This window comes from Heloderma suspectum, chromosome 3 (genome assembly GCF_057233095.1).
Source record: "Heloderma suspectum isolate Gila_16-S chromosome 3, 16-S_ref, whole genome shotgun sequence".
Taxonomy (NCBI): domain Eukaryota; kingdom Metazoa; phylum Chordata; class Lepidosauria; order Squamata; family Helodermatidae; genus Heloderma; species Heloderma suspectum.
In genome coordinates, this window is record NC_139460.1 from 215,700,665 (window position 1) to 215,726,138 (window position 25,474).

The window sequence follows — 25,474 nt, forward strand, 5'->3', positions numbered from 1 at the left end:
TAAGTGAAACTCTTGCCTCCTCCAGGGTTGGGCAACTTGTAGGCCAAAGCATCTGGAGGGCCACAACTCCCGTCACCCCTCACCATTGTCTATGCTGGCTAGGGCTGATGAGAGTTGTAGGCCAAAACATACGGAGGGCCACACTGCTGAAGTAAATGAACAGTGATGGCTAACATCTTCAGTATGAGGAGCTAGATCCTCCCAGCAGGCCAATTGGCTCAGGAGCCAGAGCTCTCCTTCCTCAAGAATAACTTCATTATGCCCTCCCCATAATGCTGGGGGGGGGGGGGCAGTGGGAGAAAGAGAATCTATTCCCTCAGGCTGAAACCAGCCAAGGCGTTTCCTCATTTGCATTCCCATTCTAGAAAGGAAATATTTTTTCCAGAAGCCTATCATGGAACACAGGAAGCTGCCTTATACCAAGTCAGATCATTTAGTCCATCTAGCCCAGTATTGTCAACACATGACTGGCAGGGGCTCTCCAGGGTTTCTCCAGCCCTATCCAGAGATGCCGGGGATTGAACTGGGGAACTTCTGCATGCGAAGAGGAGCTCTGCCACTGAGCCACACCCCCTCCCGCTCTAAGAAATAGAGTCTTGCACTTCCAACCTGGTGTGGGGAAGGAGGGGCCAGATGAGGCATTTGGCAATCCCAGAAGGAACCAGAGAATGGAGCAATCGTGGTCAGTTGAACAGCACGTATGGCTTTTAAGCAGACAATTCGGGGGGGGGGGGACGGTGAACCTCCAGTTCCAGAGCCCAGCATACAACACATATTACTGGAATGGCATGCTTGTACTCCCCTAATGCTATGAGGAAGATGCTGAATGATTAGCATCAGCCCTCTTTGGAGTATGTGGCCCTGCGCACTGGAGCTTTTGGAGAATTAGGTTCCCATGTATACCAAACAACTAGACAGACCCATCACATACTCAAGAAGGGCCTGTTTCTGCATAAGAAGTCTGCAGTTGTTACTCATTTGTTATGGACTTCCCAGAGATCTGCCCTTGAGGCAACAGCCCTTCTGCAGAATCAATCCATTACATTGGAACTGGGTATCACACTATGATCCCTGGATTGTGGCTAGTGCTTGTGGCCAGGACAGTGCTAAGAACAAAACCCATTTCATATTTAATTGAAAGAGGAACAGGTGCATGTCAGTGCATCCCTATATTCCCCCCGCCCCGATTCTTCCTATTACTCACGAACTTGTAGCATTTACAGATTCGTTGTGGCATAAACTTCCATGAGTCAGAGACCATTTTGTCACATCCCTGAAGTGGTCTGTTGCCCTACACCAGGGGTGGGCAACCTTTTTGCTCCAAAGGGCTGCATGCAGCAATGTGTTGTGGGGGCATAAGGCCAGTAGGCATGGCCAAAGCCAGGGCCAGCATATCCCATGAACACCCTTCTCTCTCTTGCACACACGCAGCCTTCCCACTCACTTTGTCTCACACACACACACCACACACACAGTGACACACACTCATTCTCCCCAATATCTCAGTGTGCAAGGATGGGGAGGTTTTGTGCATCCCTGCCTTCCCTGCTGGCTCTGGGGAAAGTGCCAGTATAGCTGGGCAGGGAAGAGGTGCACAGTTTAGCTGGGGAGGAACAGCCGAGCAGCAGGCTTGCGAGGGGGAATTGGGGGGCTTAGGCACCCACAATAAGTGGCAATCAAGGCTTCCAAGGGCCACAAAGTGCCCACTCCTGATGTATCAAGTGCCACAAAACTCTTCGTTGCTTTGGCTACAACAGACTAACACACCTCCTCCCCCTCCCTGTGCACAAATCCATCTTAAACCTTCCCAGTCTTAAACCCCATCCCCAAGTTCTCAAACAAGATCTTCCAGGTGTTCTGCTCTTCTCTGAGTTCACAGTGTGATCCAATGGGCCTTTACTTCCAGGAAAATGTGTACAGGATTCCAGCCCAAGTCTATTTCTGAAAAGATTTAGCAACATGTCACAGAAGGCATTTCCTTCCACCACAAAGCTTTCACCACAAAGTGAAAACATTTTCCATCTGCGATAAACATTGGTTTTCTTTTCTTTTCCTCAGTTACAGGATGAAGTTTTGATAACCGTCAGGCTTATAGCAAGCCAAAGGAGGCACAAAAGGCTTGGGACACAGGCCAAAGGAACTTGCTGCATGGGAGTCTTCCTAGTCTGGCAAAAGAAGAAGGCTTTAATTCTAAGCACACTTGGAAATGCATTCCATTGACATCAGGATTCACTTCCAAATCAGCATGCTTAAGTTCATGGTGCAAATCTACTCTAAAAACACACAGAGGTAGCATGTGGATAATATACAGACCACCTATGGTCCCACTGGCATTTTGCTGTTGTCCCAAAATTCCAAATCACAATATTCAGAATCCCAGCTTTAAACAAAAGAAACAAAAAACAACAGCACTCATCCCTCTTGACTGCAGAGAGAATAACTTTCCATGCCACAAGAAAACCCCAAAACGCATAATTACTGATCAGCCAGATATCAGTGCTTGATTTACGTCACACACTGAAAAACCTTAAGCGGTATATACATGTTAGGCTTTTTTTTAAAGGGCCACCTCCAGTCATTCCACATTTCAGTATATCAATTCAAAGTGAGACTACTGGAGGACTAGTTTCGCTTCCCCTTACAGCTATATCCAGGGATCAGTCAGAATGTGAAAAGTTATGTCAATGTCATCAAGGTAATACCTGCATGTAAAATTTCAGCCTTCTTGCATCAATGTATTCCCAATGGGGCCCCTCCATGCTGAACAGAATACATTCACCGGCACTAGGCCAACATGCAACATCTAAGAATAGAAGACAAGAGAAACCTGCCAGGCAGTCCTGAGCATGAAAACAAAAGATACTGTGGTTGAGCACTTGACATTTAGTGCAGTGGGGAAAAAAAACCTCCCCCAAAGGTTTTGGGGGTCACAGAAATTAATAAAGTCATGGAGGATAGAAGAGGGGGAATGACTCTATTCAAAGGTGTCAAGCAAAAGTACATCAAGATGTGTTTCTCTTAGAGAGACACATGAATTGCCCCTATTTCTATTCCAGAGTGAAGGTGGCAGGGTTTAGAACCAAAGAGAACTGCAGGAAAAAAATGAGACCGTGAAGGTACCTGATTCTGAGCAGCAGGGGAGAGCATCCAGTATCCTCTCTGGTGCACCAAAGGGTAAAAAATTCAAAACTTCAGGGCTTCAAAACATGCCACGTGATTTTGCAGCAAGAGGGCTTTTCTCCTTTCTCTCTGCAGATCCTCAGGACATCCCATCAAAGACTTGCTGCTGCTATGATTTCAATGGTGAAGCAGTTAAACCCATGGGTGGGGGAGGAGAAGAGCAAGCAATCAATGGAGGAGCTGGCAGCAGAAGCCGAGACTGTAGCACTTTGTTTTCGAGAGATCAAATCCTAGCCATTGCCAATAAAAACAGGACCAGCAGAGCAACGGGAGCTTGCGCTCTCCAAGCGGAGCAGCCTTGACTGTCTGTGTGCGGGCGGATGTGGGGGTGGCCTTAAAAAAAAGAGGGCCAGCTCAGTGGGCTTCTCTGCCAATGAAAAGCTTGGGATTCCTGGCAACAGAAGCCACACGCACTAGGAGACTGCAGGCCATCGGGACTGCAGAGGCAGGACTAGGTTGCATACAGATGATTAGGGAAGAAGAGGTGAGGACTGTTTGCTCAGGAACCGTACCTCTGGGTGAGTTTCCACCGTCAAGGAATTCTACTGCCTCAGCAATAACACATGCTTTCTAGATGTCACTTTCCTGCCATCATCTGCTTTCCATGTACTCTCTTCACGGGATGCCTCAACACCCACCAAAATAGGAAGAAAGGGGGAGGGAAGTCACTTTCCTGCCATCATCTGCTTTCCATGTTTGTTCTGTCTTCACGGGATGCCTCAACACCCACCAAAATGCAAAGAAAGGGGGAGGGAAGTGGCCGTAAGGCAAGGAATCCATTACTAGTTGTCATTTTCCCACGTGCCCCAATGCTCCCAAAGTAATTTCTAAGACCTATAAGCTCCCTCATAGGTCTTAGAAATTACTTTGGGAGCATTGGGGCACGTGGGAAAATGACAACTAGTAATGGATTCCTTGCCTTAGGGCCACTTCCCTCCCCCTTTCTTTGCATTTTGGTGGGTGTTGAGGCATCCCGTGAAGACAGAACAAACATGGAAAGCAGATGATGGCAGGAAAGTGACTTCTCTCCCCCTTTCTTCCTATTTTGGTGGGTGTTGAGGCATCCCGTGAAGAGAGTACATGGAAAGCAGATGATGGCAGGAAAGTGACATCTAGAAAGCATGTGTTATTGCTGAGGCAGTAGAATTCCTTGACGGTGGAAACTCACCCAGAGGTACCTCAACTATGGACGGAGGTCCGTAACATTGTTCAGGAGGCAGCAACGAAATCCGTCCCAAAGAAAAAGAAATGCAAGAAAGCCAAGTGGCTGTCTGATGAGGCTTTACAAGTAGCTCACGAAAGAAGGGAAGCGAAAAGCAAGGGAGAAAGGGGAAGATATACCCAACTGAATGCAGAGTTCCAGAGAATAGCAAGGAGAGACAAGAAGGCCTTCTTAAATGAACAATGCAAAGAAATCGAGGAAAACAACAGAATGGGAAAGACTAGAGATCTCTTCAAGAAAATTGGAGATCTCAAGGGAACGTTTTGTGCAAAGACGGGCATGATCAAGGACAAAGAAGGCAGGGACCTAACAGAAGCAGATGAGATGAAGAAGAGGTGGCAAGAATACACAGAAGAACTATACAGGAAAGATCTGAATGTCCCTGATAGCCATGATAGTGCGGTCACTGAACTTGAGCCGGACATCCTAGAGAGTGAAGTCAAGTGGGCCTTAGGAAGCATTAGTAACAACAAAGCTAGCGGAGATGACAGTATTCCAGCCGAGCTATTTAAAATCCTAAAAGATGATGCTGTTAAAGTGCTGCATTCAATATGCCAACAAATCTGGAACACTCAACAGTGGCCACAAGACTGGAAAAGGTCAGTTTACATTCCAATTCCAAAGAAGGGCAACGTCAAAGAGTGTTCAAACTACCGCACCATTGCGCTCATTTCACATGCCAGCAAGGTGATGCTCAAAATCCTACAAGCTAGGCTTCAGCAGTATGCGAACCGAGAACTACCGGAAGTACAAGCTGGGTTTCGAAGAGGCAGAGGAACTAGAGATCAAATCGCCAACATTCGCTGCATCATGGAGAAAGCAAGAGAATTCCAAAAAAAGTCTATTTCTGCTTCATTGACTACGCTAAAGCCTTTGATTGTGTGGATCACAACAAACTGTGGCAAATTCTTAAAGTGATGGGAGTACCAGACCACCTTACCTGTCTCCTGAGAAACCTGTACGAGGGTCAAGAAGCAACAGTCAGAACCAGAGATGGAACAACCGACTGGTTCAAAATTGGGAAAGGAGTACGACAAGGCTGCATATTGTCACCCTGCTTATTTAACTTATATGCAGAGTACATCATGAGAAATGCCGCGTTGGATGAATCAGAGGTCAGAATTAAGATTGCCGGGAGAATTATCAAAAACCTCCGATATGCAGACGATACCACCCTAATGGCAGAAAGCGAAGACGATCTCAAGAGCCTCTTGTTGAGGGTGAAAGAGGAGAGTGCAAAAGCTGGTTTGAAACTCAACATTAAAAAAACTAAGATCATGTCATCTGGCCCTATCACTTCCTGGCATATAGAAGAAGAAATGGAAGCAGTGACAGATTTTACTTTCTTGGGCTCCAAGATCACCGCAGATGGTGACTGTAGCCATGAAATTAAAAAACGCTTGCTCCTTGGGAGGAAAGCTATGGCAAACCTAGACAGCATAGTAAGAAGCAGAGACATCACCTTGCCGACAAAGGTCCGTCTAATCAAAGCTATGGTTTTCCCAGTAGTAATGTATGGCTGTGAGAGCTGGACTACAAGGAAGGCTGAGTGCAGAAGAATTGATGCTTTCGAACTGTGGAGCTGGAGAAGACTCTTACGAGTCCCCTGGACTGCAAGGAGGTCAAATCAGTCCATCCTAAAGGAAATCAACCCTGAGTGCTCATTGGAAGGACAGATAATGAAGCTGAAGCTCCAATATTTTGGCCACCTAATGCGAAGAGAAAACTCCCTGGAAAAGACCCTGATGCTGGGAAAGACTGAAGGCAAAAGGAGAAGGGGACGGCAGAGGATGAGATGGCTAGATAGCATCATGGATGCAATGAATATGAACTTGAGTACGCTCCGGGAGAGAGCGCAGGACAGGAAGGCCTGGCGTGCTATGGTCCATGGGGTCACGAAGAGTCGGACACGACTGAACAACAACAACAACATAAGCTCCCTCACCAGTAGCTAATATTAGACAGGCAGGCACTGGCATATGTTCATATAAAAATGCATCATAATATTCTTGGTTGTCTGGTTTTATTAGGATTGCATTTTGATGTTTATGGTTTTATAATGTTTTTATGACGCATAAGCAGCCTCAAGCATTTGGACAGTAATAAAAGCTTCCTTCATTTAAAAAAAAAACACCTGCTAACACAAAGAAGTCCAAGTACATGCAACTGCACTTGCTTGCATTCATCCCAAAATGTCCTTCCCAGAAACTTCTCTACTCTCCCTCTTCATCTCCCCACTGTTGAAGTTTAGATAAACTCCTTGGAGAAGGAAGCCATTTTTCTTGCTGTGTAACTCTAAAAAGTAACTCTAAAAAACACAGATGCTCAGTTTCTTTTGAGTAGGAACCACTCTCCTGCTTGATATAGCAGTAAATAGATGAAGTCTATTTTCCTAACATGCAGCAATACTTCCAGTAATTTATTCTTTAAAAAAAAAATTATCTTCTTGTGATGAATTATTAGGTCATACCATGGGATGGCTGTTGGAATGTTATTACCCAAGTTGAGAGAAACTGCAGAGTTGGCATATGAGTTATGCCTTAACTCTCCTACGACAACATGTGCACATTGCAAAAGGGCATCTCTTTACAGGAGAGATGCACTCATTCACCCTTCATGTTACCTGGAAGCCCAAGTCAGTTGCGCATTCTTTTTTCACCACTTCCTTGAATGTGCACTGCAGATTCTCACTCAGGCCTCCCAGCCAAGTACCCTTTTTTGTCCATTCAGTTTGGCCTCACCTCTAAACAAGAGAGCAATACCATACCATAAAGGAAGAGAGGCAAAAGCTGAAAAAATAATCGTTAATGAATAATAAAATCTTGAATTTTCAGTTTGACATTCTTCCATCATATAGGACTTTCATCTTAGGCTTAACCTCTCTTTCTTCCAACAGTGGACCATATGTACACATCATAAGCCTGACCTGTTTTGGAAAATAATAATAACAATAACAATATAGAAGTCGCAGTATCCTAGTTCCAAGTTCAGAGACAAGTTTATTTGTCCTGATCAGAGAAAGCAGCAAAATAAGGGGGGGGGGGCAAAGCAGGGGAATACCTAAAGGTTTGCATCAAACAACTTTGTATGCAAGAATAGCAAACAGCTAAATAAACATGGGGGGATTAAAGCAGACCCTGATGCAGCCTAAAGCTCTGAATTTTCATCCAGAAGCTTTTGTGACTCTCTTGGTACTGAGGTTTGAAACTATTCTGTGGGGAATTGCTTTAACTTCTGCTGTTCCATTTTTAATCAGGGGTACAGAACTGCTTTCTTCCCGAGGGCCAGACTGCATTTCAGAGAAGTTTGTGGGGGGGCAGGGGGACAGGCACTCCAGTGGTGGGTGAGGATGAATGTAAAAGGACAGGGCCAAAAAAATCAGGATTACCAGCATACTTTAGCTTAAAGCTCTTACTGCTGTCACTAAACCTTAGGAGAGGCATTTCAACCTTCTAGAATGCAGGAGGAAAATGCACAAAAGCCAGAAAACCACCAATCAGTGGTTGGGGGGAAAGGCATGGCCTTCTGGGGAACCCCAGAGGACCAGATATGGCCCCCAGCCCTGAGGTCCTATACCCCTGGTTTTAATGGATTTCTTTTATAGTATTTTATTGATTACCTGCTCGGCTCAGCACTTTTATCTACTGCTTTCCTTAGGGAATATTATGTGATTAGCTACCTTGGACATTTTGTCAAAGAGTAGGGTAAAAATGCTTTCAGTATAGACCATCTGGCTATGAGTCTTTTAAGGTGTGGCTCCCTGGCCTCGGTGTGGCCAGAGAAGACAAGGCCCTGACTGACTTAGACTGCTGCTATCTCATGAGTTTAGAATGGACTTGTTATGAAATATATTTCTGATGTGATTGACTTGATTTATCTTTGGTAGTTATATGTTGAAATTTATGTATGATTGCCTTTTTGTTTATTGCCTTTTCCTATATATTAAGATATTGTGGTGTTTTTTTTTGCTGTGATTTTTGTAATACAGTTATATTTTGGTCAATGTTGCTGTAAGCTGTCTTCAGCATGATGTGGGAAAGCAGCATATAAATAAAATTTGTAGTGAAATACACAAAGTAAAACAAGTAAGTACTCCCCCAAACACTTCAGAATTCCACAAGAGGGAATGCAAAAGTATTAAAAACGTGCTAAATTCTTTTGCACACGTGGTTCGTTTCTCATATCATTCCTGATTGCCACTCAACGGAAGGCAGAGCAAGAGTAAGGGCCAGTCACGGTGTAAGAAGTATTTGGAGGTGGGGGTGGGCAGAAAAATATTAGCTCACAGGGGAAGCACAGTAGGTATAGCTACAGATGGCAACTTGGGGTGGGCAGAAAAGCCTTTATTCTCATGACTTCCAATTCCAAAATCCAAGGTTTTAGTGCATACAATTCCTGCTATCTATGGGCTTTGTAAAATAATTCATAATAATGCAGAGATCTTCACAAAGTCTGTTTTGTGCTAAATTCCACTCTGCATAACATGGGCACACATGGAGCAGAACTGCCCTATTTTAGAGTTGTTGTAATCCAAGATACAGATTTGAGTGAGAACAAAAAGTCACCTAAACTAACCTGATCATACCCTCACCTTTTGAAGTCTGTTGCCAATAAGTTTCATTTGAGGAAGAATTTGGGTAAGTGCCAACCATGCTCTTTAAATATTATGTTTCCTCCAACAACACTGTCAACCTTCATGGCAGAAGCCAAACATTTATAGGATTATCATCAGGCTGAAGGAAAATAGTGAAAAAGGATTCAATGCAATAAACATCAGGAGGAGTGAAGAAAGAAGAATGTAAACTGAACATAGGCAGTGCCCGAAAATGGTAAAGCCTGAAGGCTTGTTAATACAACGCTCGTGCTATGGAAGTTAGATAATAGGCAAGCTTCATTTGCCCCTTACAAGCCAGGGCAAACCTGGTGCCTTCCCATCAGCCCCTGCCAGCATGGCCAATGACCAGGGATTATGGGAATTGTAGTCCAAAGCATCTGGAGAGCAACAGGTAACTGACCCATGACTGATGTAAGGAATTAAATTTTACTTTTTCTAGCCCCAAAAACTCTTTGCAAATTGTATATAACAATGTACTGAGCTTTGCAACGTTCTCTTTGTTCCAGCAAAACCAGTCACAGTCAATTTCAGCTAAACCAGGACTCCATCATCCGTCTTTTAAAGAGGCATTTTCTAGTTACATTGTTTTGCCAAGGATGCTACAGTCTGGTTTGATTTCAGTGGGCTTGCCTCAGTTAGAGAGTGGCCAGCCCTGCGCTATCTACTCTCATGATAAGCAGCAGCAGCAACATAAGGAATCATCAGGTCCTCAAAAGCAAGCATATTATATACTGGATGCTCCCCCAAAAAGAGAATCTTTTACAACGCTTCTTTCAACTTACTGGACAGTTGGACATATTTAATTCTGTACAAGAATTTGATGCATGGGGCAAACGGCAGAATAGCTGTCGTTCTATAGAAAAAGAATAAATAGGATATGGAGATAAATGTATAACAGTGTTATCCTGCATATGTCCACTCAGAAATAAGTCCCGTTGATTGCAGCCTAAAGACCTGCAAGAGAGGAGTGACACAGGACCTTTATCAGAAAGTTTATCTTCAAGGGGGGGGGGGTTAAATGGCAAAATTGAAAGTTAGGCAGAAGTTCTACAATTTGAAAAAAAAAAAAAAGTTTCCCAGTTGTTGCTACTAACTGCAAGGGTGTCAAGAGCATGGATTCTTTGTACTCCCCCCTCACTCCCTGGCTTTTGAAATAAGGTCTGTTGCCAGGCTGTTTCCAAGCAACAGAGATTTCCTCTCACAGATTTTTGCTGTTATTGTTGCTGCCACAATACTACTTGTGAAGCTGGACAGCTAAAGAGGGGAGATGGGAAACAGCTCAGCATTAACTTTCCTGATGAAAGGAAGTCTGCATGGTTATGTCCTGAGGAAAGAATGAGAAGCTGATGCTTGGTAAAACTATGTTTGTCAGGAGCCACGCAGGTGAATTGTACGGATGCTAATAGCACATGACAATCCTGTGCATGAGATTTCATGTTTACTTAGGTTAATGGGAAGTAGCCCTGGACCTTCATTAGGTCCCTGAATGAAGGGTTTTGCTCTCTACAGAGCCAACTTCTGAGTATTTAGAAAGTTTTAGAAGGGGGTAGGCAACTTCAGTGGTTCCAGGGTCCAATCCTCCCCCACCACAAACCCACCTGGGGCCGCACCCCTCCCCACTGCCAAAATTATCACCGCCACCACTGCTGAATTTTAAGGGAAATCACCCTTTTTAGCCAGCACACCACTGATTTGCGGCATTGCAGTGGGGGCTACTCGACCTTTGGGGAGCTGGGGGTGGCGATGGCCAACAGGAAGCTCTGGCGTGGGCTGGTCCATGAAGTCACGAAGAGTCAGAAGCGACTGACCGAATAAACAACAACAATGGGGGCTACAAAAAAGGTTGTGTGTGTGTATGCGTCTTTGTGACCTGTGGACTGCAAATTGCCCACCTGTTTTCAGAGGGAAAAGGGAATTGGGGGGGGGGTCAGAAAAGATCTCTTCTAGAGGTGCATGCCTATCAAGCAGGGAAAGTTCAAGTTGTTTGATGTTGTCATAAATGTGGTGGGTTAAGATTACAAAAACAGTGGTATTAGTAACCTTTTCTTGATTTGGGCATGGCACACCTCATCAACTGCCAAGTTGACAGATGAAGGAGCATGTATTGGGGTAGTGGCAGTGGAGGCTGGTGGCTCCGATGTCAGTGGGGCAGTGAATCCCTCAGGTTTCAGCCAGAACCAGTCAGAACTCTAAAGGAGTGATCCAAGGTGCTCTCCTTTAGAGTTCTGACTGGTTCTGGCTGAAACCTGGAGGGATTCACTGCCCCACTGACAACGGGGCCACCAGCCTCCACCGGGTAGTGGGCAGATCTAGATGACTTGCAGATTCCTCCATCTTGAGACTCCAAAAAGAGACAGACTGCATACAAGTAAGGCAGTAGCATCTAGGTATATGTGTGTGTGGGGGGGAGCCCTCAGTAATAGATCCCTTCTCGGAAGCTAAGCAGGGTCAGCCTTGGTTTGTACTTGGATGAGAAACCTCCTGGGAATCAGGCTTCCTGCATGGAGCAGGGGGTTGGACTCGATGGTCTTGTAGGCCCCTTCCAACCCTATGAGTCTATGATTCTATACACCTTTTAGACACAATCATTTACTGTTTTCCTTCTGCACCCCAAATGCAATCACAGGCCACCTTAAACTTTCACTCTGTCTACAAGTCTTATAATACTAGTTCAAGTGGGCATTCTTTACTTTAATATCCGATCCGTTCCTTTTATTCATTACTGTATCCTGCCCCATTTAACCAAAGACAGCTGGGTTTTAGTTCTATTTTTTCCTAATATGATTACATATTAAAACCTTCAAGATGTAGTCTCATGCTGACCTCTCCTGGCAAAATAAAGCATTCCCACCAAACCGCTTATTTTAAAATATTTCATAGGTTTCATCTGATTAGCCATGCTGGCTGGGGATGATGGCAGTCGCAGTCCAGCATAACTGGAGGGTCCCAGGTTGGCGAAGCCTGTTAAACGAAATGACATTACAGGAGGTGGCCAACTCAACAGCAGAAGGCAAATTGACAGCTGCAGTTCTAAGGTTCGGAGTAGGCCTTAGAGCCAAGGGGCGTCTTCACACAGCTGAGCTCAGTGTAAATCTTCCCACGTAGCGACATGCTGCCATTAGATCAGGGGGTCTGTGCAGCATCCATCTACGTCAAACATACCTTTTAAAGCATGCGTCTAAGCACTACACGTTTCATGATAACACAGGGCTGTCAGCTGATTAAAGTCTTATTAGTTGATTTTAGTATAGTGCCTCATTAATTGAGTATATTTAAATGCATTTGCATTTTTAAAAAATCTCAGCAAAAGGGCCTTTTTGAGATACAGAAGGAATTTCAACACTTTCTGTTTAAAAAAAAATTTAAATTACCACACATGGTCCTCCTCTCCCATCGCTGCTAAATGCAATTGCACTGGTGCATATATTCAACCCCTTGCCTCCATCTTTCCATCATAAACTCCTCAGGACAGCAAATTGCCTTTTTGCTTAAGTTACTCTGTAAAATGTCATGTACATCAATCCTATGAAAATCGTAACATATTGTTAGAAGGAAAGGCCCATAAACACTTTGCAGTCCAACTGGCCATGCTGGCTGGCAATGAGGGGACAGGCAGTCCAACAAAAATGGAGGGCACCAGGTTGAGGGATGCTGGACTAGTCTAACATCCCATTCCCATCCCAATCCGTGATCCACCTGATTGATTCAAAAGTCCACAGACAGGGAACAAGGGCAGGAGTTTGCCTCATCCCCCTCTGGAAAAAAAATGGAATTCAGTAGCGTACTGCCTTTGAACATGGAATTATTAATTCCATTCCTGATTACAATACAACAGAACCAAAAAATAGCCTTCATATAAGCCTTTAAGTTACAGCCTCATTAAAACTGATCCTTAACAATCAGCTATAGTCATAGGTTGCAGTCCTATACATATGTATCTGAGTATAAGTCACACTGAACTCTTCTGAATAGACACCATTAGTTGACTAATCCAGCGATTCTTAACAAGTGCCACATACCATCTCCAGGGGTGATCTACAAATATGGAGGGGCACTCAGAATGCTGAGGGCAAATGGGGGACATCCAGGATTTTAAGCAACCCCTTCTCCCCTCTTCTGACAACCAGAAGAGAGTTATTTTATACTGCTCACCCCACCCCGAGGATAAAATCCCAGATTTCTCCCCAGAACCTTTAAAGTGGCACACAGAGAAGAGGCACCAAACAGGAATGCCACCTCTGCTTGAGGCAACTCCTTCTCTCCCGCCCCCCACAAATTAAGTCCATTTACAGTGAGACTATCTATGCATGTGTGATGAGCTGCCAGAAAGAATGAAAGAAACCAGAAGCACGGTAAAGGGTGAAACACAGGTCCTAAAAAGAAAAAAAATAGAACTGGCCTCAAACCTAAAATTAATGAGTTGGCTGATGGTCATCATCAATTTAAGACAAGGGTAGAGAAGCAGCTGCAGGCCTAATGATGCCAGGGGGCATAGTGGCTTAAAAAATATGCTGTAGATTTGAAATGACTTCCAAAACCCTTGTTTACACTTTGAGACTTTTGTTCATAATACCTAGAATCACATTTGGGGCCACATATGGAAACTCTGAAGGATCTACTTTCTATACACCTTTTCTCTATCAGATTATTTACCCGTTTTAGGCACCCACCTTATGGCCCAAATGTTTTGTGCGGTTTCGTTCTGCATTGCTTACAACACATTGATTTTTGACCCTTTTAGAACTTAAGTCTCACGTGTGTATCACATAGGGAAGGATGCTGGGCTTTCTCCCTGGGCATAAGACTGTCTTATCACATACGTTCCTAATGCAGCACCCGTGGACACTTCCAATGGCACTCGCAAATGGGTGCCCAACGTGGTGCCTGCAGGCACCCGAAAAAAATTGTTTTTTTTAATGTTTCTATTTTTAAAATCCATAAATGGATTTGTATGAAATGCATACAGCATTCTAGCAATTATACATGGGTTTCAACAAAAGTGGACAAAATATCCAAATATCCACCATTTGAAGGTGGCGTCTATATGCTAACTGTTTAAATATTGAAAGCATCGCAAAGTCCTCAATCCATTGCATTGTAGGAGGTGAATGTTTATCCTTCCGATGTTGTAACAGCAGTCTTTTAGCTGCCCAAAGGGTGCGGAGAATCCATTTGGCTGACCATTTGTTAGTTTCCAAGAAGCAGGTAAATTATTTAAAAGAGCATGTCCATCAGTGAATGTTAAAGACTGTTCCAGTATAAAACGTATCTGTGTAATAACCTCCTCCCAAAAAGAAGCAACTATTGGACATTGCCAAAACATATGTTTAAAAGAAGCATTAGCTGTACTGCACCACCAGCAATTAGCCAAATTAGACAATCCCTTATTAAAGAGGAGTTGCAGCATTCAATACACACGAAGCAGTTTCTGCTGAATAAGATGCAGCCTAAGATCCACAGATGCGACAGGTAGATGCCAAAGCAGCGATCCAGTGATTAATTCAGAGAGGAAATGTAGGTAACAGATGTGGGTTATGGGAGCTTTGCTTCATATAGAACACAGAACAGTAGGTGCTGCAGAAACAATGAACACTCTGGGCTGTAGAAGAGTTAAAACCTCCATGGGCTTCATCTACTCAGCTCACCCCCCAGCCCTCAAAATCTGCCACTAGAACCGAAGACGTGTAAGTATCTTTCCCCCAACCATTACTTAGCCACTGCTCTATTTAATTTATATTTCACTTTTTTACAAGTATACATAAGGTGACTTACATAAAATCTGAATACATCATAACACTGTCTTTAAAAACCAGCAATGCGCACACACAAATGTAATGTTTTATGGCCCATGGACCTCTGTTCTCCACAATGCTAGATTTGTTTACAGAGCACACATGCTCAAACGACAGCCTAGTAATTCTCTATCAACAAAGGCGACTTTGGGAACAAAACTGATATTAAATGTTGCTACGTAACTACAACATACAGATATGCACAGGGCTCCACAGGAAAGGCTATGAAATCCGGTCTAAGGAATGACAAGACTTACCTCCACATTTGGAGAGAAAACCAAAAGAGGCCCAGTCTCTATAGAACTTGGGCATGTGCATCCCATGTAGAGATGTGACCGCTTTGGGGGGGGGGGGATGAGAATCGGGGGAAAGCCAGAAAAAATGGGATAAAAGCATTCCAAAAATCTCGGGGGGGGGGGAATGGGTTGTTGTTTTTTTAAAAAACCCAGTTCCCCCATTTTTTCTTGTTTTTGTTCCAGGCCTTCACATCTCTAATCCCATGCAGTGCTATTAAATACAGATGCTCTCCATGACACCCCTGAACGTTTGAGATGATAGGCTTCATGCGAATGTAGCTAAGCATACAAGGATTTCTGCTTCAAAAAGCAATGAGTAGAGCAAATAATAGACAAATTTACAAGCCAAGCCGACAGCTCCCACTTTATTACACATCATCTCTGTAGTTTCCACATAGCAAGGACATGTAAGCAAGACATTGTCTGTGGGTGGGGATATTTAATCAACAAAACCCCCATTAAAAAGTAATGTTGAACTTGTATACCCAGTCACACCCTTCCAGTAAGATAGAAGCCATACGGCAAAAAGCATTTCACTCCCCCACTGCCACTCCCCTAAAAGGGGAAAACTTCAACAGGATTGTGATGCGGCCATGTTTAAATTCTGATGAACATAAGGAGCAGGGTTGTTTAGAATTCTGGCTTATTGGGAATGAGCAAGCATGCTGGTTTGTTCTTGGCTTACGATTCTGGCTTGTTAGGAGAGCCACAAGCCTGGGATCCCAGTTTGGACACAATGCTAAACAAACCATGGATAGAGGCTTCCTGCTTTGTTTAGCCGCTGGCAAGAAGAGCCAAGGGGAAGCAATCAACCAGCACACATCAGCTTCCCGTTATGCCTGAACTGGGCCAGTGGCTCTCTAATTAATTGAGATACAGCCTTTTCCAGACCAGCTAGTAGAGATCTTTTAACTGGAGGTATTGAAGAACTAACTCAACATTAAAAAAACGAAGATCATGGCATCTGGCCCCATCACTTCCTGGCATATGGAAGGGGAAGAAATGGAAGCAGTGACAGATTTTACTTTCTTGGGCTCCAAGATCACCGCAGACGGTGACTGTAGCCATGAAATTAAAAGACGCTTGCTCCTGGGGAGGAAAGCTATGGCAAACCTAGACAGCATAGTCAGAAGCAGAGACATCACCTTGCCGACAAAGGTCCGCATAATCAAAGCTATGGTTTTCCCAGTAGCAACGTATGGCTGTGAGAGCTGGGCTATAAGGAAGGCTGAGCGCAGAAGAATTGATGCTTTCCAACTGTGGTGCTGGAGAAGACTCTTACGAGTCCCCTGGACTGCAAGGAGGTCCAATCAGTCCATCCTAAAGGAAATCAACCGTGACTGCTCATTGGAAGGACAGATACTGAAGGTGAAGCTTAAATATTCTGGCCACCCAATGCGAAGAGAAAAGTCACTGGAAAAGACCCTGATGCTGGGAAAGACTGAAGACAAAAGGAGAAGGGGATGGCAGAGGATGAGATGGCTAGATAGCATCACTGATGCAATGAATATGGACTTGAGCACACTCCAGGAGAGAGCGCAGGACAGGAAGGCCTGGCGTGCTATGGTCCATGGGGTCACGAAGAGTCGGACACGACTGAACAACAATTGAAGAACTAAAATTGGGACATGATGCATTCAAAGCATATGTTCTACCACTGTGCTATGGGCCCTCCCACCTTTAGCAGATCAAATCAGCAAAGTGTTTAGGTCAGCCTTTCTCAACCTGGTGCCCTCCAGATGTGTTGGGCTACAACTCCAAGAGCTTCCTGGAGGATGCTGGGAGTTGTAGTCTGACACATCTGGAGGGCCCCAGATTGGGGAAGGCTGTTATAGGTGACTGGGTGCACAGGCCCAATGGCAAGTATTCTCCTCCCCACCCACCATGATTTTTGAAAAGAATGCTCTGATTATGAAAAGGAGAGATAATATAATGGCTGGGAAAAGGAAAAGCACAAGAAAACCAACTGCCAAAAGGGCTCTTTAATGAGAGACAAGACCAACTCAGAAGTGGTGTGGTCAGACAGGACCAAAGGGTGGGCAGGCCAAGGGACGGAGTGTGGGTTGCCACAGAAGCCATGTCACAGAAACTCAACAGCAGCCTGTGCTGACTCAATAGGGCTTAGTTATTATTACAATCATTTGTATTTTGCAGCACAGCAATTGAGGTGAAGGAAATTCCTACGGTGTTTGGAGAGGACTCATACAGTAAACATACACTGTGGGTTTGGTATGTGTCCAAACTTAGCAGGGAAAGCTCTAAAATGCCAAATATTGTTCCCAGTTTATACACTACTTCTAACTCCCCATTCAAAGCCAATATAATTCCTTCTTAATGGAAGCCAAAAGCACACTGCTTCCCCTGGTTGCAAGACTTTCGTGCTAGACTGGACAGTACCGATTCTATCAGCCATCCCATGGGAAGATGGGGAATGTGCATTTTTTTACTCCCTGAGGGTATTTTTAGGAAGATGTATATTTTTAGGGGAAAGAGTTCATGGAACAGAACTGAAGCAGGGAAAGCTGTTCTACATAAAGGGAAGGTAGGTTCTCAGCGTGGTGGATTATTTTGTCCTTCCAGAGAAATAGGAAGCAAGCATTACCCAAATGATCAAAGAGGTGTTAAGTGGTGGGCAGGGGAAGAGCAATTATAGCATACGGTGGATTCTTTTAAATATTCACGAACTACTTAGTATGGATAAATTATTTCTTAACACACTTTAAGACTGGATGTAGAACGCACACAGAATAGATTTCACTAAAATCCACAGTACTTACTTCGAGATAATGGCCATAATTCAAGATTGAGGTTGGCTGTTGGTGTTTTATTAAAGCTAGGTGTATTGAGCTAACCTGGGATTTGAATAGCTAAATCATTTCCATTCTCGAAGTGAGAATCATATCCCTAGACCAGCCTTCCCCAACCTAGTGCCCTCTAGATGTGTTGGGCAATAGCTCCTAGCATCATGCTGGCTGGAGCACGCTGGGAGTTGTAGCCCAACACATCTGGAAGACAGATTGAGGAAGGCTGCCCAAGACCCACACAAAGTTTGGAATTGTGGCTGGTGCATTTAAGGCAAGGAGTAAAGTAATGGATGAAGTTTCATTGCCACCAGGCAGTGCTTAATTTCCAAAATGAGAAACATCAGTGTTCCAGCCTTCCTGGAAATACTATCTGGAAATTCTTCATTGTAATCCTAGTGGTGCAGGGATTGAGTTGAAGTTATTCAGGGGTGAAGGAGAGGCTCTCTATACATGCTTAGAAGCACTCATTGTATTACTTCATATGTACATTGGGCAAGGCTACCTGGTGGTAGATCAAATTAAGAATCACAGCTGGAGCCCTGAACTCCCATTTCATGGGTCTAATCTTCCCACCATCCAAACACAGCCAAAATATGTAATCATTAAACAGCTGATCAAATTCCCCATCTATCCTTTCAAAACAAAACCTTGAGCAATTTTGCCTAATTTAACAGTCTTTATGGCCTTCCTTCTGGTCAGGATTGGATTTTTTTTTTTAAGGCAAAATATTGAATTCCCCCCATCCCTCTCCGCTGTGTATTCGGGGCATGGCATGAAACAGTCACAGCCAAGGCTCCGTCTGAAACGCCAGACCCTATGAACATTTCCTGGAGAGTAAGTTCCACTGAAACAGAGGCTTGCTTCTGAATAAGCATACATAGGATCGGCCTGTAACTGTAAGGCCGCAATCCTAAGTACCCCTCCTCGGACATACGCTGCAACGAATACACTTACTTACAAGTTAGCACGAAGAACAGAATCAATGGCGGCTTTTTCTCAAAACAACAACCGGCTTGTGTGGAATTTGGGGGCGGAGGAGGGTAAACCCTCCCCGAGTGCCATGGTCCCCATCCCGACCAGGCACCTTACACAAAAGTAAAGCAAAACAGCAGGCTCAACGACCCCAACGCGATTGGTAGGACGTGTAGCTTGGCCCCGATTGTCGCCTCCGGAAAGTTTGCACCGCGCGGCCAAGATCCGGCGCCTGGTCTTAAGTGCCCCGCCCCCGGCCCGCGGCAACACCTCGATCCGGGCCGGGCCAGCGAGCACTGGCGCCGCTGCAGGAGCCGCACGAGCTCGGAAACCCCATCCACCCAACCCCGCAGATCTCCGTAGCAAACCGGTGCCTGGACCTCTAGCCCCAGGGAGCGGGAGCAGTTCCCGTTGGGAGAAGGGGGACCCCAGAGGCGGAAGACCAACTCACCGGAGAGACTGCATCCCCCGCCGGCCCGGAGAGCGGAGCTGGGCGGTGGGCGCGCGCGGAGCCAGCCTTTTGTTCCCAGCTCATCCACTGGCCAGCCCGCAGGGCCCAGGGAAGCCGGCGGAGGGCGGCGCGCTCTCGCTCGCCTCTTCTGCAGTTGCAGATGGCACCGCGGCGGCTCCTCCGGGGCCCCCGCAACTCCTCCGCCGCGCTGCCTTCGCTGCATGTGCGCGCTTGCGGCGGACTCCGCGAGAGCGCCGCCGGCTGCGGAGGGAGGGAGGGAGGGAGGGGTGGGCATGCGCAGCCGGCCGCTCTTTCACAGCTGCAGCAGCTGTTCCTCAGCATAGGACAGATGGTTCTTTTCAGCTCTTGCCAGTGGAGGCCGGTGGCTCCGATTTCGGTGGGGCTGTGCATCCATTCTGGGTTTCAGTCAGAACCAGCCAGATGCACAGCCCCACCGAAATCGGAGCCACCGGCCTCCACTGGCTACTGCTCTTGCTCCCCTCCAAGGAAACACCCGTTCCTCTTTCTCTCTCTCTCGCTCCACACATACATCCCATCAGCGGTGTTGCTAGGCTCGTAAAAGATTTGGGGCCTAGGACACAAATCTGCACAAAATCTGCATATGCTACTTTACAGCTATACATGCAAATGTAGAAATAATTACTAAGGTTTCATTTAAATTCCACAGGAGGCAAAGCCAGCCAATCGATTCCTCATCCAAATCATCTCAAAATAAATTATTCAATTAATTTGCATCCTCACCCAGATCATCCCAAACCAATGTGAAAAGGTCCCCCCTCCCAGCTTAAATGGGAAGATTTGGGGGAGGGGGAGGGCTATTGCAGCATGCCAGGAGGGTAGAGTTAACCCTTCCCTCCCCAGCTGCAATCCCCCTTGAAAATTGCCCCATTCATGACAATTAAACTGGGGGTGGGGGCTTCCATTGGCAATGGACACTCAGGGGTCTGGCGAATAGATTTGGCACCCTAGGAAGTGGGCCCTGGGAAATACATTTGGGGCCCAAACCCCATGGGCCCAGACCTAGCAACACCTCTGCACCCCATCACAAAGAACTGGATCTAAATCTCAAGGCATTTTTAACAAAATACACTGTGTATCCAATGTTAGTCCTACATGGAGTAGATCTATTGAAATGAATGTGACATAAGTTAGCCCTATAGGAAGTATGAAGCTTAAGTCCCCGTCATTTCAATGGGTCTACTCTAAGTAGGGCTAACATTGGATACAACCCATTGTAAAAGAAATTCAGGGATCAAAACACCTTCACTTTAACACAGGGGTGGGCAACTTGTAGGCCCAAACATCTAGAGGGCCACAAGTTGCGCAGCCCTGCCTTAAGAGAGGAGTTTAAGGTAGCCTTCCTCTAACCTGACGCCCTCCAAATATTTTGGACTTCAACTACCATCAGCCCCAGCCAGCATGGCTAATGGTCAGGAATGGTGGGAGTTGTCATCCAAAACATCTGGAGGGCACAGGTCAGGGAAGGTGGTTTGAGGGGCTTGTGGATTGACTCATGTGCCAAAAAGCAATTTAACATTGCAATTTAGAGCATCCCCGCTGTGAACACCTCAGGGGAAGTATGGAGAATGGTTTCCCACCAGAATCCTTTTCTATTCCTGCCAGCTGTGGGGTATTCCCAAAGGCAGAGCAATATCAGAGAAGCAACTGGCCAAGGCAAATCCTCACATCACATGTGCAACATACAGAGCCCTATTATATATGTTGTTTTATTATTTTTTTCTTAGCAGCCATATTGTTTATCTGACCCTCATTTTTCAACTTCATTGTGTCAATATTTTAACAAGAAAAAAGAACGGTGAAAACTAGTGTATTGATACTTCAGGTCTGCAGCTCCTTTTCATCTAAGCAAGGCATTAAATCCCAGCATACCTGACTAGATGGGGTAACTGAAAAACCCATGACAAATTCCAAGAAGACCAGAGGTGCAAATCCAATTTTCCAAGCAAAACTCTCTCAGTAACAGAAACATGCTGCCTTCCTAAAATTCCTCTTGAAGTTTTAACTGAATTGGTGATGGACACCAATTTGGGTGGCTAGACAAATTCATGGAGGAGAAGGCTATCAACAGCTACTAATCCTGATGGCTATGTGCTACCTCCAGTATCAGAGGCCACTGTGTGAACAGAATGTTGGACTAGATGGACCCTTGGTCTGATCCAGCAGGGCTCTTATGTTCTTATGTTAATTTCCTATTACTGTATGTTGCTGATTTTCTTCCTCAGTCTTGAATACAAACTTGCCCCATTTGTTACCAAGCAGTATTATAGGAATTACATTATGAACTATTTGTTATGTTCAAGTTTAGGGTCTAGTCCTAAATACAGTTTAGCATGTCGGTCCCATTAAAATCAGTTGAATTTACCAGCGTGTTAAAAGGAATACAACTGCACTTTAAAGGAGCTGCTTTCCTTTTTGATAAGCAGGATGCTTCAATGCTTATTTGCCATTAGATTTTTAATGGAAAATATCAAATGGTGGAAATTAAGTGCAGGAAAATGAGGCCAATAACAGCATTTTGGAGTACTGTAGAGGTATTTCACACACTGGATCCAATTTTCAAACATTGTCAATTGGCCATCTATAGCAAATGTATCCAGCCTCACAGACTTTAACTGGAATCAAGCAGGGTGATGTGTTCATGTTTGAATGTCAAAGTTTTACTCTTCCTCCCTCCCTCTCCTTAAAAAGCTAGGCATAAAGACCTGAAATGCTACAAGGTACTTTAAATCATCAGTGGTGCAGCTATCGTTGGACCTTGGGGCCAAAGTCCAGGGCCCTAGAGTCCAGGAGCCCCCACAGACCACCCAGAGAGCAGCAAGTGATATGGGCATCAGGGCAACAGAAGCAAACTCCATTTTATTCCTGTAGTCATGACAGTTCTATGACTTAAGCGAGTTTAAAATGCAGAATTGCACATCCTCAGAGTTTGCTTTTTAAATCAAGGTTGGCAAACAGTTTTGTTGTTCTAACATAGCAGGAACGTAGAAGCAGTTTGAAAGCATGTGGAATGAAGGGAGAGAGAAGAGAAATGTTAGTTGTGTGCTTCCCAACTGAAGTAGTATACATGGCCATCTAAAGGTGGGGAGTGCCATGAGTTCCCTAGACAGGTTCACCGGGAGCCCACTTGTACTCCTTTTGGCACCAGGTGAAGACCTTTTTATTTTCCCAACATTTTAGCGATCTAGTCTTTTCGCTCTGCTGTTTTAAATCAGTATTTTAAACCTCTGCATTGCTGCTAGGTTTTATTCTAGTTTTACTTTTATATTGTAGTCTAAAGCTTTCATATTTTATACTCTTTTACGCTGTACCTTGAAGTTTTAATTTTTGTGAACTGCCCAGAGAGCTTTGGCTATGGGGCAGTACAGAAATGTAATAAATAAATAAGGGCGCAATCCTACGGCTGCTGTCTGGCAGCTAGATGGGAGAACCGACCTCCACCCACTCCCACGCCGCCTCGTAGGCAGCGCGTATCGGCCCCGTGCTCTGCACTCTTAAGAGCAGTGCAGAGCGGGAGAAACAGGGCCTTCCCGGGGCCAGGGAGGTCAGAAGTGCCATTACAACACATCCTATGTGTCGTCCAGCCGTGCCTTCCCGTGCTCCAAGGTCCCGCGGCTGGACAGCTGAAATCGGCTGTCTAGCCATGAAAGCAGGGCGGTGGGAGCGGGAAGGCACCGCTCCTCACCACTCCTCCCGCTCTGCACTGGAAAGGTGATCACTCCAAGGCTCGGAGGCAACCTCCGATCCAGATAGGATTGCTCCCTCCGACTATTAAGTCCAGGATCTAAAGTAACCTAGCTGCACCACTCTAATTCATATTTGGATTGGGGGTAGGGAGGCAGAATAAGCAGCAACTTCTATTTTTGTGTCAGAGACTCAAAGCAGACTCAACAAAAGCAACACCTATTATTATTGCCACAACAAGGAACAAATCTTAATATAAGAATAGCCCTCTGCAGAATCCTTATGCATGCTCTATATATTATCAGAGTTAAGTAACCTCATTGTATTTCCAATTACACCCCATGTTTTCCAGTAGCTGTATATCAACTGCTGAAGCAAACGAAAGTGCCATGTGCAGCAAAGTAAAATCCTATGCATGTTTATGCAAAAGTAAGCCCCACTGTTTCCAGTGGGGCTTGCTCTCAAATAAGTTATGAACATAATTTATGAACAAGGGGGAAACCAACCTGGTCCTATACATTAGCCAGAGAGGGAAGAGCTGCAGGGACCTCGCTCCACCCGTCCTTGCTAGAAAGAACACACAGTTCCAATAGGCAGTTTCCTGGGACTGCAGACTGTGGCCTCATCCATCAGCCAGAGAACCAAGGGCTGCTGGGAAGCTGCACTCCCTGTCTCCCAGAAAGAGCATTATGACAAAGGGGAGACCAACCTAGCCCAATTCATCTGTCAGCGATGTATTTGCCTTCTTTCCCCTCCTCTTTCCCAGTCCCCTTTTCCTTTTGTGTTGTGTCTTTTAGATTGTAAGCCTGAGGGCAGGGACTGTCTTAACATTTGTTGTTCAGTCGTTAAGTCGTGTCTGACTCTTTGTGGCCCCATGGACCATAGCACACCAGGCCTTCCTGTCCTCCGCTGTCTCCCGGGGTGTGCTCAAGTTCATATTCATTGAATCAGTGATGCTATCTAGCCATCTCATCCTCTACCGTCCCCTTCTCCTTTTGCCTTCAATCTTTCCCAGCATCAGGGTCTTTTCCAGTGACTTTTCTCTTCGCATTAGGTGGCCAAAATATTTGAGCTTCAGCTTCAGTATCTGTCCTTCCAATGAGCAGTCACGGTTGATTTCCTTTAGGATGGACTGATTTGACCTCCTTGCAGTCCAGGGGACTTGTAAGAGTCTTCTCCAGCACCACAGCTCGAAAGCATCAATTCTTCTGCGCTCAGCATTCCTTATAGTCCAGCTCTCACAGCCATACGTTGCTACTGGGAAAACCATAGCTTTGATTAGACGGACCTTTGTCGGCAAGGTGATGTCTCTGCTTCTTACTGTGCTGTCTAGGTTTGCCATACCTTTCCTCCCCAGGAGCAAGCGTCTTTTAATTACATAGAGTTGGGTAAAAATGCTCTAAATAAATAAGTATGCATAAAATTGCAAACTCATAAAATTGCTCAGGAATGGTAGAGAACAACACAATCCCTCCCTACCTTACCACTCTCCCACCACATTCAGTTAATTGCTCAAATGTGCCTGTGTCATTTATTAACAATGTTTGTTTTCTCTTTTAGCTGTATGGAGATTATGTACTCTCCCCTCCCACAGCAGCACATGTATTACACATGGACAGGACATTGTGCGATCGTTGCTGTCATTTCCAGTCATATTTCGCAGTGGTCAAAATGCAGTTAGGACACAATTTGTGTGGGAAAAGGAAAAGCAGTATAAAATCCATAATAAATTACATAAACAACAACATCCTTAAACAAAGAGTCAAATGGAAGCCTAGAATAAAAGTGACAAAACAGGCAAAATGATGGACTGCTATAGAAGGATTCCAAAGTGTAGCGGTGAAAGAATATGCCCATGTATAATATGTAAACTGAAAGAAACATGCTGCTGTAAACTAAGCCATCATAAATTAGAGGAAAGTGTCAGGTATAGGACCCACTCCAAACCCACAGAGGAGAGATTGTGTAATCAGTGCAATAGAGGAAATGGAATTACCGCAACATGGAGAGACATTATTTATTCAGTATTAAAAGCTACTTCCTTCAGTGTCCTGGACCATAAAAAACACAGCAGAACAGTCCATGAAATCCCTAACAGACTCAAGAAAAGCTTAAGCAGTGTTACATTACATTAAAAGCCGTCATCTGAACAATATCAGCCAGCAGTATGCAACCCACCCATGTGGTGGTGAGGGGTTGGGTGTAATAGATAGTGAAAGGTTTTGTGACATGAGAATGAAGATGGGCTAATAAGACAGTGGCCTTGTTCAGATGTCATGCTAAGCTTAGGCTTTTTTTGGATAACCTTGTGGCTGCGTGCTGTGTGGGGGGAGAAACCCACGTTCCATGTTGTTACTAAGCCACCTTGGGTAACCACCCCCTGCAAAAGGCTTAAAGGGCCCCAGAGTGGCTTACTGTG

The 25,474-nt window shown here is 45.0% G+C and overlaps 1 protein-coding gene across 1 annotated transcript in view; it reads right to left on the bottom strand.

Annotated features, from left to right (window-relative positions):
• Positions 1-19,585, bottom strand: part of PALD1 (phosphatase domain containing paladin 1) — a 151,266-nt gene extending 131,681 nt beyond the window's left edge. Inside the window, exon 1 of the mRNA XM_084841902.1 lies at positions 19,333-19,585. Coding sequence (XP_084698028.1) covers positions 19,333-19,346 — 14 coding nt within the window. The 5' untranslated portion in view covers positions 19,347-19,585. The remainder of the gene's footprint in view (positions 1-19,332) is intronic.
• Between the last annotated feature and the right edge of the window lie 5,889 nt (positions 19,586-25,474).